The sequence below is a fragment of the Thamnophis sirtalis genome, unplaced genomic scaffold (genome assembly GCF_051295495.1).
Source record: "Thamnophis sirtalis isolate CommonGarterSnake01/CBP01778 unplaced genomic scaffold, rThaSir2_p1.2 scaffold_3, whole genome shotgun sequence".
NCBI lineage: Eukaryota > Metazoa > Chordata > Lepidosauria > Squamata > Natricidae > Thamnophis > Thamnophis sirtalis.
Window position 1 is genome coordinate 165,587,646 of NW_028261383.1, and position 17,984 is coordinate 165,605,629.

Consider the following 17,984-nt stretch of genomic DNA (forward strand, 5'->3'; position numbering starts at 1 on the left):
TTTTGACATCTTCAAATTCTTCCCTGTTAGCCATCAGCTTCATTTGCCAAAACTTCATTGATGTGTTCATAAATTGCTGAACGTTTCTGCTGATTCCAAAAATTTCGAGACATTGAGCATTGAATGTCTTTTTGCAATCTATCCAAGTGTAAACATATTTGCTTTTTTTTTTTCAAATTCTTTAAAAGAATGTCAATCAATAACTGGTCCTTCGTTTCCTCAAATTCTTGGAGTACCCTTTTTTTTCTACAGGGAGTAAATCTTTTCTTTTCAAATCACTATAGATTTGATTTGCATTTATGCCCATAAGTAACTTGTATGTTATTGGCAAACAGGTGATGGATCTATAGTTTCTAGGATTATTTCCCTTCTCCTTTTTGCTTTGTTTGTTTTCTGATGCTTCCAAAACCTTCTTCATCTGGTCTGCCAATCTCAACCGTAGATTTGTCAGCGATTTTAGCCAGAATCTATGGAATCTATCACCTGGTCCAAGAGTTTTTGATCTTCTCTGATTGCTTTCATACAATTTCTCAGTTATTGTAATGTCTTCCATATAAGTACTTTCATCTTGCTTAATCCATGTTGGATTCCTATTGCATTGTTTTCCTCATAAACCTTTCTAAAATTTTAGGATCTTTTCTTGTCAGGCTTTTCATTATTTGTCAGTCCTTTTCCATTTTCAAAGGTTTTAAAGCATTGATGTCGATTTGCTTAAACTGCAAAATTTGTTGGAATATTCATATTCTATTGTCATATCTTTTGATCTTCTCTGCAATAACCATGACACTTTTTTCAGTTGTTCTATATCCTCTGCAATTCCTTACCCTATAGATGATACTTCACATGCAAATTAGTTTTGATTTTCTTATTATTTTACACACACACACACACACACACACACATATATATATATATAAAATATATATATACCGTATATTCAATTATTGTGGTCCATTGCACAGTCAGCCATTAATTTAGATTGGATTTGGCATTTTTATCTACCTACTATTGCTATTGTTCTTATTTGTTCAGAATTTTAGAGAAGTTCTGAAGTCTTTCTCAAGGATTTTAAGAGCCATAAGTGGCATTTAAACAGAGGCACTTTGAATGTGTTTTAAATAGACAGTTAAATTCTTTTTATATTTCATCACATATTAAAATACTTTAAAATGCAGCTAGGTTCTGTATTTTAAAATATTTTTCCATCTTGGTTTTAATGTATTAGATGCATCATGTGATGTTTTTCTTCTGCTTAATTACATTAAATTTGTGACTATCCATTAGCTAAATATGGAATTTGTAGCTACCAACTGTGGTCATGACCTTTTAATGTAGATGTTTTTAAGAGGGGAAATACCCTTTAAACAAAAACCTACAGAATCAAAAATTGTTTGTCCTAACTACCAGTTGACAGTGTTATTGGACATATATCCTCCTTGCAAACTTCTCCATTTGTTGTTCAGCAGTCTGCAGAATGCTGAATTAGACTAGCCTTTGGTGTGACCCACAGGGCTTTTCTTAAGTTCATACTAAAAAAAACAAACACCTTATTATGGCAAAAGACCCAGTGGTGGGATTTGCGCCTATTTGGGAGAACCAGTTGGTAACTTTCTAAGCAGTTGGGAGAACCGGTTGTTGGAAGAAATCTCCTTTTGTTTTTTTCCACTTTACAGGGCTAATTCTGTAGGGAAGGCAGGAAGGAAACATTCTGGTGTTGTTTCTAGCCTCATCTTCATTGTCCTGCTTACAGAAACTGCCTCTCCAGTTAACCCTTATTCCATTGTAACAGCTAAAGCGAAGCGCCCATCGATGTGAGTGACGTTGAGGTAGCCATGTCCACCCACTCTCTTGACCACTGAGCCACGCCTACCCAGCTGGTCATTAGGGCAGAGAACCGGTTGTTAAATTATTTGAATCCCACCACTGAAAATACCAATAAAGCGGTACAATACACAAAGGGTATAGAAGTATAAAACTATAATATAAAAAGCAAAGGAAGTTACTATGTAGGGAAAACAGGCCCCATCATAGGAAATCCAGGCCTAAGAAAGAATAGGGCTAAAATATGGTTTTAATTTATATTTTTACAAAAATTCACATGTGCATTTGTGTGTATGTATATAAAAGTAGTACAGAAAGCAACTAAGTCTAACTCTAAATATAAAAAGGAAGAAAATATAGAAGCAGTTGCTGAAAGGAGATGGAAACTGGCACACAAGGAAATGAAGAGCAAAAATAGAGAAGAGCTTTTTAAAAGTTGCTTTATGTTTAAATTGTATATCACATATACAGAATGAAAAATGACTCTCAAACAACTTTATAAACAACTAAGGATCAGAAAGTGGGGCTCTCGTTTTATTTCTTTTTCTGTTTGTTTGCACCGTAAGGAACATGTTAATTAAAATTATGAGAAAGAGGTTGGCCAATATAGAAATGGCAATTGTTAGAATAATGGCTGGGATAAGACATAGCCAGAAAAAGCTTATGAAGTGGATTTAATCTGGAGAACATATTTAGAAGAAGCCTGAGAAGAGAGAGAGAGGAGCAAGACAATAAAAAATAATTATGTATTTAGAATATAACCAATGACTACAGTCTCACATTGTCCTAAATTATGTGCTTAGAAATAGTGTGTTGACTAAGCACATTTCTGTGGCAACATCATAGATTATGCTGCAATGTAAATCATGATTTCAGTCTTGCTGCAAGACTGTTGGTGGCGCAATACTGGAAGAAGGAAGACTTGCCTACAACTCAAGAATGGACATTGAAAGTTACAAACTTAGCTGAGATGGCTAAAATATCGGCATATCTTAAAGATCACTCAAATGAGAGATATAAACGAGACTGGAAAAAATGGATTGACTATATACAAAATAAATACGGGACCAAGAAATTCCAGTTAGCCTATGCTTAAGATCAGAAATGATTTAAATTGTTTAAAGTTAGTTCAGCAAGAAGAAGCTAAGGTCAATGTAGAATGTCATTAATTTCTTTATTTCTTTTTTCTCAATAGATTTTAGACTGTGTTTGTTAAAAATCCATACCGTGTACGGGTTCTGGGAAGTCGGGGGGGGGGAAGGAGGAGGGGGTTGGGGGGAGGGGGGAGGGAGGGAGGGGTATACATTAGGCTAGACAAGAATTTGGTGGTAAACTAGAATTATTTTGACACACACAAAATTGTACTTCGATGTCTTACTGATTGAGGAATGATGAAATGTTTGTTTTAAAAGAAATAAAACCTTTGAACAAAAAAAAATAGCAATAGCAATAGCAGTAGACTTATATACCGCTTCATAGGCCTTTCAGGCCTCTCTAAGCGGTTTACAGAGAGTCAGCATATTGCCCCCAACAATCTGGGTCCTCATTTTACCCACCTCGGAAGGATGGAAGGCTGAGTCAACCCTGAGCCGGTGAGATTTGAACCGCTGACCTGCTGATCTAGCAGTAGCCTGCAGTGCTGCATTTAACCACTGCGCCACCTTGGCTCTTAAGTAAAAAAGTAAATCATGATTTTAAAATCGATTGGTTCACATAACATGCTAAGGTAAAACATTGTATTTTAGGTTGATGTGGTAACTTAGGTATTGTTGGACATAGCAAAAGAGCTTCTAAATAAAATTGCAACCAGCCTGCTAATAGCTTTTTGCTGGGATCCAGTTTTCTTTAGCAGAAGCCTTTTCTGAACCCGTTGCCCTCCAGATGTATATTGAAACTGCAATTTTCAGAATCCCCAGCCTATACAGACGGTGACTATCCTGGCTTTGCATTTTAGGAACTTTATTTCTGACACATATGAAGGACGCCAGATTGGGGGGGGGGGAATGGTTTTATAGAGACAAAATATTTCCAAATGCCTCGGGAGAGGATCTTTCATGGCCATGACAGTCAGAGAGCAGTTTCATGACCATCTTGAAATAATCTGACAGTGTTTTGAAAGAAAGAGGATGTATGACCAACCTGCAAGATACATTTTATGAAACCTCAGTTTTAAGGAAAATAGAGCAAACAAATTAGTCCCAGATCAGTAGATCAAGAGTGAGTTCTGATTTTTTTTTTACAAAAGGACTGGTTATTAGCAGGGAATTGAATTGAATTGAAATGAATTTTATTATTTGTATGCCGCCCTTCTCCGGGAGGGACTCAGGGCGGCGAACAACTCAAAAGGGGAAAAGGGGAACATAGAACAGAATACAAGTAATTAAAATAGCCAAGAATCACACAACCACACAAGTCGAGAGGGGAGGGGAACTCATCAACCCCAGGCCTGCCGGCAAAGCCAGGTTTTGACGGCTTTTCGGAAGGCCTGGAGAGAGGTGAGGTCCGAATCCCTGCGGGGAGTTCGTTCCAGAGGGCCGGAGCTGCCACAGAGAAGGCCCTCCCCCGGGTAGTAGCCAGGTGGCATTGGCTAGCAGATGGAACCCGGAGGAGGCCAACCCTGTGTGATCTAATGGGTCTTTGGGATGGAACTTGGGAAGAAAACTGAACTGTGCCTGAAACTAGTCTACAGTACCAAATGAATCGTTTGAGCAAAGTTAGGCTCTGAGGTTTATTTTTGGGACTTTCCCTGTAAAATAATAATTAACTTCCAAATCAAGTAAACTGGTTCTGCTTTGTTTAGGAGAGACTCTTTGATCTCCCAAATCTTCTCCTGGTAGCATCACTTTTATCATCTCTGTTTTCTGTCCCCATCCAGGTCATAGTGGAGCCCATTCCTCTGGAGACCCCTGTCCTTGATGAGAAGGTGCTAGTGAAAGTGGAGGAGAACCTGGACCTTGACGAAGAGGCAGCTGCTCTGATGGTTTTAATGGATGGCGGAGTGAAGGAAGAGACAGCTCCTCCTGAGAAGTCTTCTCCGGAGAAGGAATCTGTGGAGGCAGATCTGCAACAAGACGGAGAGAGGCTACTGAAGAAGGAAGCCCAGTTATCTCCCAGCCTGGTGTCTGTTTCTCTTGAGGGACAGCCACAGAAGGGCAAGAAGCCTAAAGTCTTGGAGCTTCCTTCATTGCCAACTCAAGAGAAAGTGAATGCAGCTGTTAACAGCCTCCTGGCGCCGGGCGGGACGGGAAGCACCTTGACACCAACCACGGTTATTTCCTCCCATGCACTGGTGAGACCATATTTTTTTAGCAGGTCTTACTGGATTTTGATCCGTTCCCACAAACTAAGGATGCAACTGGGGATTCCTTTCCAAAGTTAAAGGGAACTGGTTTTCATGGTGGATGCATCTAATTTGAATGGGATGTTTACTGTTTCCTTGGAGTGCCAGGCAGAAAAATGGACAGACGTATCACACTGTTTCCTTGGGTTTGGGCAGAGATTAGCTGTAGTATTTAAGACACAGAAAATAAATGCGAAGTAATGAATTAAAGGCATAAGATAATAGAGAAGAAAAGAACATATAACTAATTCTAATTTACTGTTCACTTTTGGGATGAGGGGTGTGCCTTCGAGTCAGTGTTGACTCCTGGCGACTGCTGAACATATCCTGCAGTATTCTTGGCAAGATTTCAGAAGTGGGTTTGCTTTTGCCCCCCTCCTAAAGTTGAGAGTAGCCCAAGGTCATCCAACTGGCTTTTTTGTCTAAGGCAGGATTAGAACTCACAGTCCTTGTTTTCTACCTCAATAACTACTGTGCCAAACTGCTCCATCCATTCACTACACCTCTTATTACTGTTCTTTCCTTACAGTCTATCCTTGCTTCCACCACATCCATGCCCTGATTCGTACATTGCCTTTTGTTCTTAAAACTTCTCATCTCTCTCTTTTTGAGAACCTCATCAATTCCGTCTTACCCTGAATCTCATATTTCCCTTTCCACTTGATCCAGTCACTCTTCTTGGGCACATCTCTCTTAATCCCACCTGCCTATCAAAATCCCCCCCTCCCCCTATTGTAATATTCTCTATATAGTTCTACAGTTTCTTCTATCATCGCCACCATACATATAGCCATCTGTCTACTATCCACTTCATGGCTTGTCTTGGCATATAATTTGGTTTAGTTATTTAAATTACCTGACTGCTTAGAGAGGCATGCCAAACGGGAAGAATTTCTATTGAAATTTCAATGAGAATATCGGTCTCTTCTCAGAAATTAAGAGAGCACTATTCCTATGACAAAAACCTTTTTTTAAAGCATTACATGAATTCCATCCTCCATAAGAAAAGGAAAAAGCCCACTTACCGGGTGATTCAGCTTGCCATGGTAAGCACTCAGTGATCATACAGAAATAACACAAATGAGTACCTTGTGCTACCTTACTCGGCTGCATGTTGAGAAAAGTGATTGACGGTTGGTTTTACCATTGATAGACAATACTGGGTGGGTGGAGAAGGGTAGCAGGGAACCCACCAATCATTGCCCTAAAACAACGTCCCATTAAACTGCAGGTAGGCTTTGAAGGAAACATGTCAACATGCTTCCAATTCAGGAATGGTAGGAAAGCACATTAATATAGCTGATTCATGCTCTCTATGTGACCAAACCACCTCATTGTACTTCTTTAACATGGGCACTTAATTTTTACATTCCTCATACGTCCTTTCATCACTTGTTCATTCCCAGCTGTACCTCTTTTTGTATACTTGCACACTTCTTATGTATCTTATTTTCCACTGCACTCAAAATACTATTATATTTCTTCTGACATTTCCAACACTCATATAATAGAGTGTGCAGAATCATGTTTTTGTACATAACCGTTTCACTTCTTTTGATAAACATTCGTTTCTTGCAGCTGACCATATATTTCCCATTACTTTTCCAAAAATTCCATCCATTTCCCCATATTGGTAAACACTCACTAAATGTATGCATTTATTTAGTTGCTCTTTTTGCCCTTTATGTATGAGTTGCATATGGTTATTCCATTGTCCCAGTGTCACATACCATGTAACATAATTGCAAATAGTCTCAGGCCAGTAAATGGAATTATCTGCATACAAAAGGACATGCATATTCATTTCTCTGACTAGCACATCTATAATATCACCACAACCATTCCTTATTTATTAACTTATTGCATTTCTGACCCACTTTCCTTCCCGCCACATCGCCACTGTCTCAAGGTACAACATCAGATATTCTCTTGCTCTGTTCTTGCTGTTGGAATGATTCAGGAATCATGTAATATATTTCACTTGTATGCCATATCTGTTGCATTCCGCAGCCTTCCTTCAACTCCACATTCTTGGAAAACATTCCACACTTGGCACTTGTTTATCTTACATTTTTTTCTCAATTAATAAATTTGAGTTAGACTTTCTCATGTTCATATATTTATCGGGAATCTGCCCAACAGCAAAAACCTGAATCCTCATGTTTAATGTGCATTCTTCCTAAATTAACAAAGCCTATGTTGACAAAACTGTACCCTTGGGCCAGCATGTTGACAAAATTGCATTTGCTGCCAGTAAATGGTGCTGTCCTTAAAGCTTTAACGTGGGACCCTTTCAAGGCATCAATTGATCCATTCTGTGGTTTTGTTTTTCTTTCTAGCAACCAGCATTATGTACCTGAAGGGAGGTGGTGATGGTGGGGAAACTACAATCACTTTCCTTAAGATGTGCATTGATTGGTAACTTGAGTTACTTTTCAAGTTCCCCAAGGGAGAATTCACCGCTGTAGTGTAGATCATGCGTGAAGCGAATTTTGGACACATTTTTAGGGGTCTTCTAGAATAGCAGAACAACTGTGGCCCTTACTCAAAAAAAAATAATGCCAAGGAAACAGGTTACACGTGAGAAACAGTGCAGGGTGAACCCTAGGCATGTTGGAACAGTTTTCTCTGGTTTTATCTCATGCGGCCTTTCAGTTGGAAAGGCAAAGAAGGAAAATGTCTCTTTAATACCTGCGGAAAAATGAGAATATTCGCAACGGAAGAGTGCCAACTCTCTCCTTCAAAATCTTTCCTTGTCTTCTTTGTGAGAACCAAACTTGGAAAAATTGGTCAATGCACTAAGTGGCTATTTTGAAGAATTGGGATGTTGCTGGTTTTCCATGTTAAATTTTTCTTGTTGTTTTATTCTGCTCTTCTTTGCAGACTCCAGTACTGCTCACCCCAAGTTCCTTGCCACCCACCATCCATTTCTGGAGTACCCTGAGCCCCATTGCACCACGCAGCCCAGCCAAGCTTTCCTTCCAGGTATGGTTTGAAATCTACATCATCTGTGAGGGGAGAGAAAGGATGTCTGTGAGGGGAAGGTAAAACCTGAGATTGGGATCACTAATAGTGAATGGATTTGAAGTCATAATTTCCTGAGAGAGTGGAAGAATAATCAAGTTTGGTTCATGAAAGAAACACGTGAAGGCTGTATGTGTTTGGGATGTTTGCAGGCCTTGTTAGCAAGTATGGAATGAAGAATTAGTTTGGATTGGGAATGAACTTGGCTATGTTTTTGGTATAAGGCATATTTTACCAGATACCTATACATATATAAACATTTTACATAAGCACTTCAGTAGAACAAAGTGGTATTTCCTGATAACTTTCAATAGGTGATCTATGTCAAGAAGTGATGTGTTCATAAGTTACTAATAATATCAGTTTTGCTAACCAATTAAGTAGTTGGAGCTCTTATTTTTCCAATGCTGAATGAATCTTAAAAGCTATGTAAGACATGGGCAATCCATTTTTGGGGGTTCAGATATCAGCTTCCGTGCAATTGTAATGAAATCCAATAGGATACGAACATCCTAAAATAAACTTGATGGACCTCTTTGTCTGTTATTTTTAATTGAGTCAATTGTGGACCTAATATACAATACAAACTTGGCAATCTGTTCAACAGTGGGATTACAAAGTATCCCCCAATTGCCCTAACTTTGTTCTGAATTAATTTAATAATTTAATTTAGCAGTGCCCAATTACAAATGGCTCTGGACAGCTCGCAATACGATAAAAATTTTAAAAAAATATTTTAAAAAAACCAACTAGCAAGAGATAAATAAGTGGATATAAGAAAAGTGTAAGGTATCAAATCTAGCCAACAACAAAGCTCAGAAGGGGCCCCAGTCATCCTAAATTCAGGCCTGGGAGAACAGCCAAGTCTTCAAGGCTACTGCTTTTGTTTTACTTTTAGGAATGGCTCTTGTTGGAAAGCCAATGTTTGTGTATGTGGTATGCATGCGTGGAGATTTGGAATGAGGAAAGGAGAAGATGGAGCATTTCAACATTCATGCTTCAAATCATGCCCTTTCAAAATTGTTTTTGAAATTTTTTTCAAAATTGAAAGTCACAAACTTAGCCGAGATGGCTAAAATATCGGCATATCTTAAAGATCACTCAAATGAGAGATATAAACGAGACTGGAAAAAATGGATTGACTATATACAAAATAAATATGGGACCAAGAAATTCCAGTTAGCCTATGCTTAAGATCAGAAATGATTTAAATTGTTTAAAGTTGGTTCAGCAAGAAGAAGCTAAGGTCAATGTAGAATGTTATTAATTTTTTTTATTTCTTTTTTTTTTCTCAATAGATTTTAGACTGTGTTTGTTAGAAATCCATACCGTGTACGGGTTCTGGGAAGTCGGGGGGGGGGAAAGGTGGAGGGGGGTTGGGGGAGAGGGTGGAGGGAGGGGTATATATTAGGCTAGACAAGAATTTGGTGGTAAACTAGAATTATTTTGATATACAAGAAATTGTACTTCGATGTCTTACTGATTGAGGAATGATGAAATGTTTGCCTTAAAAGAAATAAAACTTTTGAAACAAGAAAAGAAATTGTTTTTTTTTTCATAGGCTACGCAATCATTAGGCAGATCCTAAGCTTTTCCCTCTTTCTCTCTTTTTCAGTTTCCCAGTAATTCTAGCTCACAGGTTCACATCCCGTCACTCAGTGTGGATGGACTCTCCACCCCTGTAGTCCTTTCTCCTGGTCCCCAGAAGCCATAATCTTCCCTCTGCATCACCACATTCTCTACTCCTGCCAAAGAACTGGCTTGAGTCTCTTTTCAAGCACTTGGGTCTACTTCAGCTAGAAGCTATGTGTCCCTTCGTTAACTGGAAGAACCCTTTGATGATTCAAGCCACGTCAGCTTGAAGAATGGAAATGGCATAGGCAAGCAGATTCATCCATTAATCTTTGATCTGCCGGAATTTTTCTTTGGAACCAAATGGTGTTTTGCTGGTATCAAGCACTTGATGTGTCGCACTTGCTTCTTGTTGCAAAATTCAGGCAGCCCTCAAATATGTCTGCGAGGGCAATGAGAATATAAGCTTTATTTGGTCGCCTCTCCAAGAGGCTGCCTTTATTTGACACTGTTGTGGCAATATGGCTTTCTTTATCTGTCCCCTGTGGTGGTAGTCACTTTTAATAACAGTTCATCTGATGGTGCAAGATCAAGAAGGCTACCAATCTTCATCCACTTTGCAAGATAAATCAAGTATTTGACTTCATCTCTACCTTTTTTTTTTCCTGGCTTACTTTAGCTTAGTTATTATTAGAGAAGTAAATAGATCCTACCAGCCAGGTTCATTTTAGGAGTATACAAAGAAACCAGTGCCAGTCTTATTTGTTTTATCTATATATGGACAACACGCTGATATGCAAGCCATTTTTGTTTTGGCAGGATATACAGTCATAAGGGATTTTGGTCAGCTTTGATCTTGGATGGATAGGTGTGGGAGTGCCATAGCAACTCACATCGGTTGCAGGTGAACAAAGTAGAGAAGAGGAAGCACTGTTGATCATGTTTCTTCCAAGAATACTGATAAGTCGTTATTGTATTTGATTTGGTTTCATAGGGAGGAAAAATAACGGGATGTGTTTGCTGTGCAACACAGTAGGAATAAACTGTCAGCCATCTTCTATTTGACCAGCAAAAGCAACAGCATCAGTTGCATTTAGTTTAAGCTCAGTTAATTGTGATTTTTTTTTTTTAACTCACTGAAGTCAGAATGTTTCTGGTATTTCTTTGGGAGAAAAATTCTCCATCTGACACCAAGATTATAGCTGGGGAGGTTTTGATCATTTTCCCCCATTGGTCAAAAGTCACCGATTCGTCAATGTGGAGACCAGAGAATGAAGTCTGCTTACTGTATTCAAGACCTATTTTTTTTTTTTTGTAGCAGAATGGTTTCCTTAATTTATTTCCTGGCGATCAGAGGACATGACAGAAATGGCCAAAGGGGAAGTCTTTACCCTCTCTATTTTTGACTGCTTTTTATGGTTTCGTTTCTGTCATCATAGAAGAAATATCAGGCATCAGCTATTACGGTGGAAAAATATTCATTACAGATTGATCCTGATCTCACATACCTCTCCAGTTTTCTTCCAACTCTTGAGTCATCCTGGAAACAGCAATGACAAATCCACTATCTTACAATCTCTTCAATTCCTGGAGCCAAAAAAAAGCTTTTTTAAATGGAAACAGTGGAAATGGTATATTTCTATAGTTCCACATTTTATTTCAAATGCACCATAAAGGGACTCTGCAAAGGGCTGCGTCTCTTTATCAGTGGGTTTATTAGAACTCATGTATTCAGATGACAAGAATTTCATCGCTAGTTTATTGTGGGTTTTTTTTTGGAGGTTATCCATAAATATTTGTTAATGCCACAAAAGATGTGCTATTTCAGAGGTATCAGCCAATTCTTAATCAGAGTTCCTGGCACCTTCTATTTTTTCACAGAGTATCTATATCTATATATCACAATTTTATCTATTGTCAAGAGAGTTGTATTAAGAGAAAAGGAGATGGTTCAGATCTATATTTATCTTTTCATCTGTCCATTTTGATAGCTATTTTTTAAACCACAGGATGGGAATGAAAGAAGATTATTTTAAAGTGAAGTTGGAAAGCATTTCGCTCTCTAATTGTTTGTATGTACCTGTGTACAAATTTTGAAGGGAAAAGGGCGTAGTGTGGAGAAATGTGGTTTTGAAATTATTCCCAGTAGAGTTTGCAATGGAACTTCAATAATGATGGACCAGGTTCTCTATAAGAACAGTTTCCAACTGTGATGGTTGAAGATCTCAAGTCTTAATCCAAACTATTGAGAAGACACCAGTCTGAAGCCTTTTCCAGGGTGTATTTGGAGAAAATATGCGGTCCCATAGACACTAACTTGCCTTGTGCTGAAGATGTTCCCTGCAATGTCCCTTGGCATTCTTGGTATCATTCCAGGAATACTAACAGCTACTGAGCAGTTCCTTAAAGTATGGATAACGAAAGTCGGCTCTGTAAGAGCAAATCAGCACATTAATACCAGTAAGAAGGATCGAAGCAAACATTTGATGAGAAGGTCAGGCCAGACTCTGAACTTGGGTATTAGAAAATCTATCATTGGAGAATGGCTTCACTAAAATTTGTGATCACTGGGATTTAGAATGTCAGAAAATCTGTGGGTTAAAATCTTGCATATGAATCATGATGAAAATGGGCAGCAGGGTACAGGACCCTGCTAAGAAAGCAAAAGAGGAATGTGCCTGAATTTTTTGCAACTAACAGGCTTACCTCCTCACAATTTGTACTGTACTCCCAAGTGATTTTTCTATGCTGTTGGAGAAGTCTCATTCAGTATGTAAAACTTTAATTAAATTACTTGGGAAACTGACTGCAGAGAGGTGAACTAGGAGCAGGATTTCACCATCTAGATGCCAACTTGCTTTTAACTCACTCCCTGCTCCAACCTTTCTATGTGATTGGTGTAGAAGTGAGTTTAAAAGATATGCCCAATGGAGTGCTGTTGTAATTTTGAAGCGTTGAGATAAAATCCGATTTCATAGGGAATTAAGCAAGTCTACCTGGATTTATTCTGGCAAGAAAGAGATGAAACTGAGTAGGAGATTTAAGATGTAATCAATATTTTAGATACTGGATTTGGGAAGGCTTCAAAAACAAACGTTTATAGCCAGAAAAATATGGTTTATTTTTTAATCATCCTATTCTGTAGCATTAATAATAATACTGATTATATTTTTGTTGCACTTCCATATTGCCTCCTCCTGGGAGAAATCTAAGTGCTTTATAAGAGGTGATTTACAGTTTTATTTAATAAATTAGGCACTTTGTGTGATCAGCAATCTGCAAAACAATCAGGTACAATTCATGGGTGTTACCATTCAAATCATGTGTAAATCATATGTGATTTGTGTATAAGTAAACTGTACTTTAGAGTAAACTGTGAGCACAGCATGCATGTGTGAGGGTATGTGGGTATGTATGTGGGTGTATACACATACAACACACACACAATATACATATATACACATGCATGCTGTACTCATATTCAGAAAAACAGATGGAAAGGAAGGTTATTTTGTGGCTGAGCACAAAGCATTCAAGCTGATGTGTAAAAAATGAACAAAGCTTTATTTTGTGGCACGTTTATGTAATGCCACTAGTTCATCAAGAGTAAGTATTTGCATTGTAATGGATCTGCAGTGTACTTTCATACAATAACCTTCAGTTTTATTTTAGCCTTCCTACATGCAGGCCATGAGTAAACCATGCGTAGCCATCAGTAAAATTGCAAACAATGTTTCTTGTAAACTGTAAGTGGAATGTGGTTATACTTTGAGTACACCATATGCAAACAATGAATAAGTCATGTAAGCCATTATTGACCCATAGGTCAAGCCATGTGGAAGCCGATGCAAATGTTCAAACCCTTTGAGGTATGGTTGCTTTCTTAAGTCATTGGCTTTCCACATTAAACCTCTGTTTTTCTCATGCAGGTGCCATTGGGCTTGCCCAGTTTTATTGAGAGCACCCAGCAAAGTAGCTTTACAAGAATCTTGTCTAGGACCAATGGCTGCTTCGGCACTCTCCATCCTGAAGCTTGGTCTTCAGGGTTAATTGCTTTAAAGTCCTAATAGGGCTTAGGAGGGTGTGGCTCCCAGAGCCAAATAGTAGCACTGCGGTCCCGGGCGTCTTTCCTCACTTCAACTTGTGCAGCTTTCAGAAACTTTGTGCTAGAGTAAGACAATATTTTGTAGCCATATATTATTGCTGACACATACAATAAAGGTATCCCTGCTATGGCGGCATGTTCAAGGAGCAATTGCAAAAGGACTATTAAAGAAGATTGCAAATATTTTACAGAGAGAGAGAGAGAGAGAGAGAGAAAGAGAGAGAGAGAGAGAGAAGCACATAGACACACACAGAGATACATGATAAAGGTATATATATTCAGAATACAGACACATAGGTATATATTTATATTCCTTTCATAAGTAACTCTTCAGGATTCATAGGGCTATGGATTCCTTTATCTTCAAAAAAGGGAAAACAGATAATTTAGAGAATTCACTCTGAAAGTGCTTAATATCTTTCAAATAACATTAATAAAAATAATTGTAAGTTGACAGTATCCTAACCGCAAAAGTAAATTAAATGGGGATCTTTGATGATTTACATTTTTAAGTACACTGAAATCCAAAATCCAATTTTTGCTTCCAGAAATTTTAATTGAACTGGGTGAAGGCAGTGGATGTGAATCCTTTTATACTTTCCTCATGGTGAAATGATGAAGTACTGTAATAAACTGTGTACTGTATCTGCTTGGCAAAATGTTAAATGAGGGAGAAGCAGCAGTAGCTTTAAAATGCTCCCCCAGTTTAAGTCAGGAAATGTCCTTCTAGAACAGATGAGCATGAAAGTGCATTTTCTCTCCATTCCATTAAAATCCTCAAATGCACAAGACATAGCATTCCTCACACTGTTCAAACAATTGGTTTGAATGTGTTTCTTTGACAAGATTTTTGTACAGCCATGAAATATTGCACTTTATCCTCCTCTTACAAGGTGGCATTTAAAGGGAGGTGGCTTTTGATGTAGAAGAGAGAAAAGTTTCCAGTGAGAAATTTGTATTTCTACAAAATGGCTAAAAACTGCAGAAGCTCTAGTTGCCAGCTGGCTAACTTTTCGAAATGAGTATGTTTAATAGGAAAAGTTGCCACTATTTTTATTTTTTTAAAAAGGCAGGAATTCTTTGACAGGGCACAAAAGGCAGGAATGAGCAGGTTCCATTCTCAGTAGGATGTTGAGGAGCCTTACTTGCCCTGAAATTGTTAACAGACACGTATTCGTTTAATACTGTTCATGATGACAGTCCTGAAAGACAGCCATCCAGTTTGCATACTTAAAACCTTGCAGAAAAGGAATCTGGAAAATAAGGCAAGACTCAATCTCATATGTATGGCTAGTGAATTTCAAAACAATCCCCTTATTTAAGACTGAAGTCTGACCTCTTGCAGCAAGGATCCAAGTCTCTGCAATAAAATAATCAAGTGAAAACAAAATTATAGATCAGATCATTTCACTTGACAAATAAAAGCCCCCAGCCTCTACCAGGAATCGTAAAGCACCATAAAATCTTATTAATTGTCATGGACTAGGGCACCAATTGTAATGTCAATGAACTTCCATCCCAAAGAACTAATAATACCACAGTATCATTGATTCTAAAGACCCATTGAGGTTTGTGTTTCTTCACAAATGAATCAGGTATACCATTTTTTTTTCCTGGAATGTACACTGGGTTGCAGTTGTCAGTACATTTTGCTCCCATTATAAAGTGGATTTTTCTGCCATGCCCAACTGGTACATCAGTTGTTTATTTGTTAATGAAATCACAGTGGTGGTGGTGGTGGTAGAGAATTGGACATGGTGGAGCATTGCTGTGTAACAAGAGTACAATCCAGGAAAAATATTATTGCTCATTTCTGTGGTTTATATAAAGCACCATGACTTTATTTCATTCCATTTCACAGTCTGCATTTTGCAAGTTTTTCAGCTTGCATTTGGTCTTATATTTTCAAGAGGCTGCTTTTAGATGATTTTGAAAAGATGGGACTAGGAAGATAGGATGATCTCTGACCCCCCCCCCTCCCCAATAGGACTTGAATAAAATAAAGCTGGAGCCAACCTGCATTAAGTTGGCCTGGTCATTCTTGATGAAAAGGGCTAAGAGCTTGATCTGTCATTCTGCAAAGCTTTGATGGGAATGTGTATCCATATCTTTTGGGCTTATGTGTAACCATAGAAATACGGCCGTAGCCTCCAAATTTAATTGGGAGAATGTCAGGGGAAAATGCTAATTCCCTCGTAGTCCCTGAATGGGATACTTTGCATGACCGATTCCAAGAATATTTGATTTAATTTATAGCAAGAAAATGTACCTAACACATACAAAAAATCAGCAGTGTCTTTTTTGCCTTTCTCACTTGAACATGCTAAGTCTATGATATTCAGAATTATTTCTTTCTCAGTGGCACTTTGAGTTGCTAAGAGTGCCAGTGTAGCAGGGATTGGTGAGATAATGTGAAAAGAACAGGGTAAAATCCAGGGATTTAACATTTTTGGTTGAAGTAGAGATTTTGTTGGGATTCTTTTTCCCATGGAGGAAGTCCTACAAGATGGTCTGGGAAATTTATTTATTTTCCCTGTTTCTCTTCATTGTTGAACTGGTCTTGGTCCCTGAGCCAGAGGTGATGGGGATCTGTCCCTCTCTAGTTACCTCTGCACTGGGGTTTGGATCCTGTTTATTTTTATGACGAAACTCTGGGATCCTGCCCTGTAAATAAATTTATTTTTCAACAAAACTCATTCATTGCTGGTTTCTTTTTTATTTTCCTTTCCTGTTTCTCTGTCAGACTCCAGTTCTATGTGTCTCCTGGAAAGTTTTCCCTCTCTTGGTCCATGTGATTAATTAGATCTGTAGCATATTTACTTTTCTGGAGGAACAGCATCTATCTGATGAACCAAAATTCAAGCAATGCTTTCCCTGGGTATCCTAGTGCATATGCTCCAACATAATTTTTTTTTAAAGACTCCATAACAGGGGTTGCTTTTGCCATTGCGAAGAGGAAAATTCAGAAAGGACAGACCCTCAGAGAACCACAACCTTGCCTTATGTTTTCTTTGGACTGATAAATTTGCTTTCATACCACAAATTCCACTTCCAAATGTTGATGGTATAGACTAGGGGTGGGTCCGGCAGTCACTACTACTGGTTTGCTTGTGGGTGCGCTGCACGCAGTGCAATAAAAATTGTTCTGCACAGAAGCAAAAAACAAGATGGTGGCGTCTATGGCACCGCCTGGAGAACTGGTTCAGGGGCGTGGCAGGCCTGGTTCGCTGCCGGTTCCAGCAACCCAAGCTGCCAAACCCCTATTGGTTCAGCTGAACCAGTCCGAACCGGTAGGAACCCTCTACTGGTATAGACTAATGCTCCATTTTGAAGAGCATCCGGCGACTTCAACTAGTACAGAATGCGGCCGCGCGAGTGATTGTGGGTACACCTCGGTTCGCCCACATAACACCTATCCTCCGCGAGCTGCGCTGGCTACCTGTTGATCTCCGGGTGCGCTTCAAGGTGCTACTTACCACCCACAAAGCCCTCCACGGTAGTGGATCTGGGTACTTGAGAGACCGCCTCCTGCCAATTACCTCCTTGCGACCTATTAGATCACACAGATTAGGCCTCCTCCGAGTCCCATCCGCCAGTCAGTGTCGACTGGCAACTACGCGGAGGAGAGCCTTTTCAGTAGTAGCTCCGACGCTTTGGAACGCTCTCCCCGTGGAGATTCATACCCTCACCACCCTCCAGACCTTCCGCACAGCCCTCAAGATCTGGCTATCCCGTCAGGCCTGGGGTTAAAGATTATAATCCGTCCCCTCCCGAATGATGAATGAATGTTGCTTCTATTTTTAATTACGTACTGTCTTTATATGTCATTGTGTGTACTCCCTTCCCTATACGTTGTAAGCCGCCCTGAGTCCCCTCAGGGAAAAGGGCGGCCTATAAATAAATTTATCTACATCTACATCTACATCCATTTTACTAGGGCAAGAAAGACAAAGTTTTTCCTTTGTCTCTCACAGTGAAGGGGGTAAGGGTGCTCCAGTCAATGGTCAAGAAAGAAGGGAAAATTATAATTCTAGAGAAGAACTGTTGGGGTGCAAAACAACCAGTGTAGCTGCTAACATCCCAGATCACAAGAATGCAGTTCCAACTATTTCTCATGTGGCA

The 17,984-nt window shown here is 39.0% G+C and overlaps 2 protein-coding genes across 3 annotated transcripts in view; both read left to right on the forward strand.

Annotated features, from left to right (window-relative positions):
- The window catches only part of ELK1 (ETS transcription factor ELK1), a 32,093-nt gene extending 15,535 nt beyond the window's left edge, over positions 1-16,558 (forward strand). For both annotated transcript variants that reach the window (XM_087710736.1, XM_087710735.1), the window contains exons 4-6: positions 4,697-5,110; positions 8,045-8,146; positions 9,801-16,558. In XM_087710736.1, coding sequence (XP_087566862.1) covers positions 4,697-5,110; positions 8,045-8,146; positions 9,801-9,899 — 615 coding nt within the window. In that variant the 3' untranslated portion in view covers positions 9,900-16,558. The remainder of the gene's footprint in view (positions 1-4,696; positions 5,111-8,044; positions 8,147-9,800) is intronic.
- The window catches only part of LOC148048331 (uncharacterized), a 433,893-nt gene that overhangs the window by 43,001 nt on the left and 372,908 nt on the right, over positions 1-17,984 (forward strand). The window lies entirely within an intron of this gene.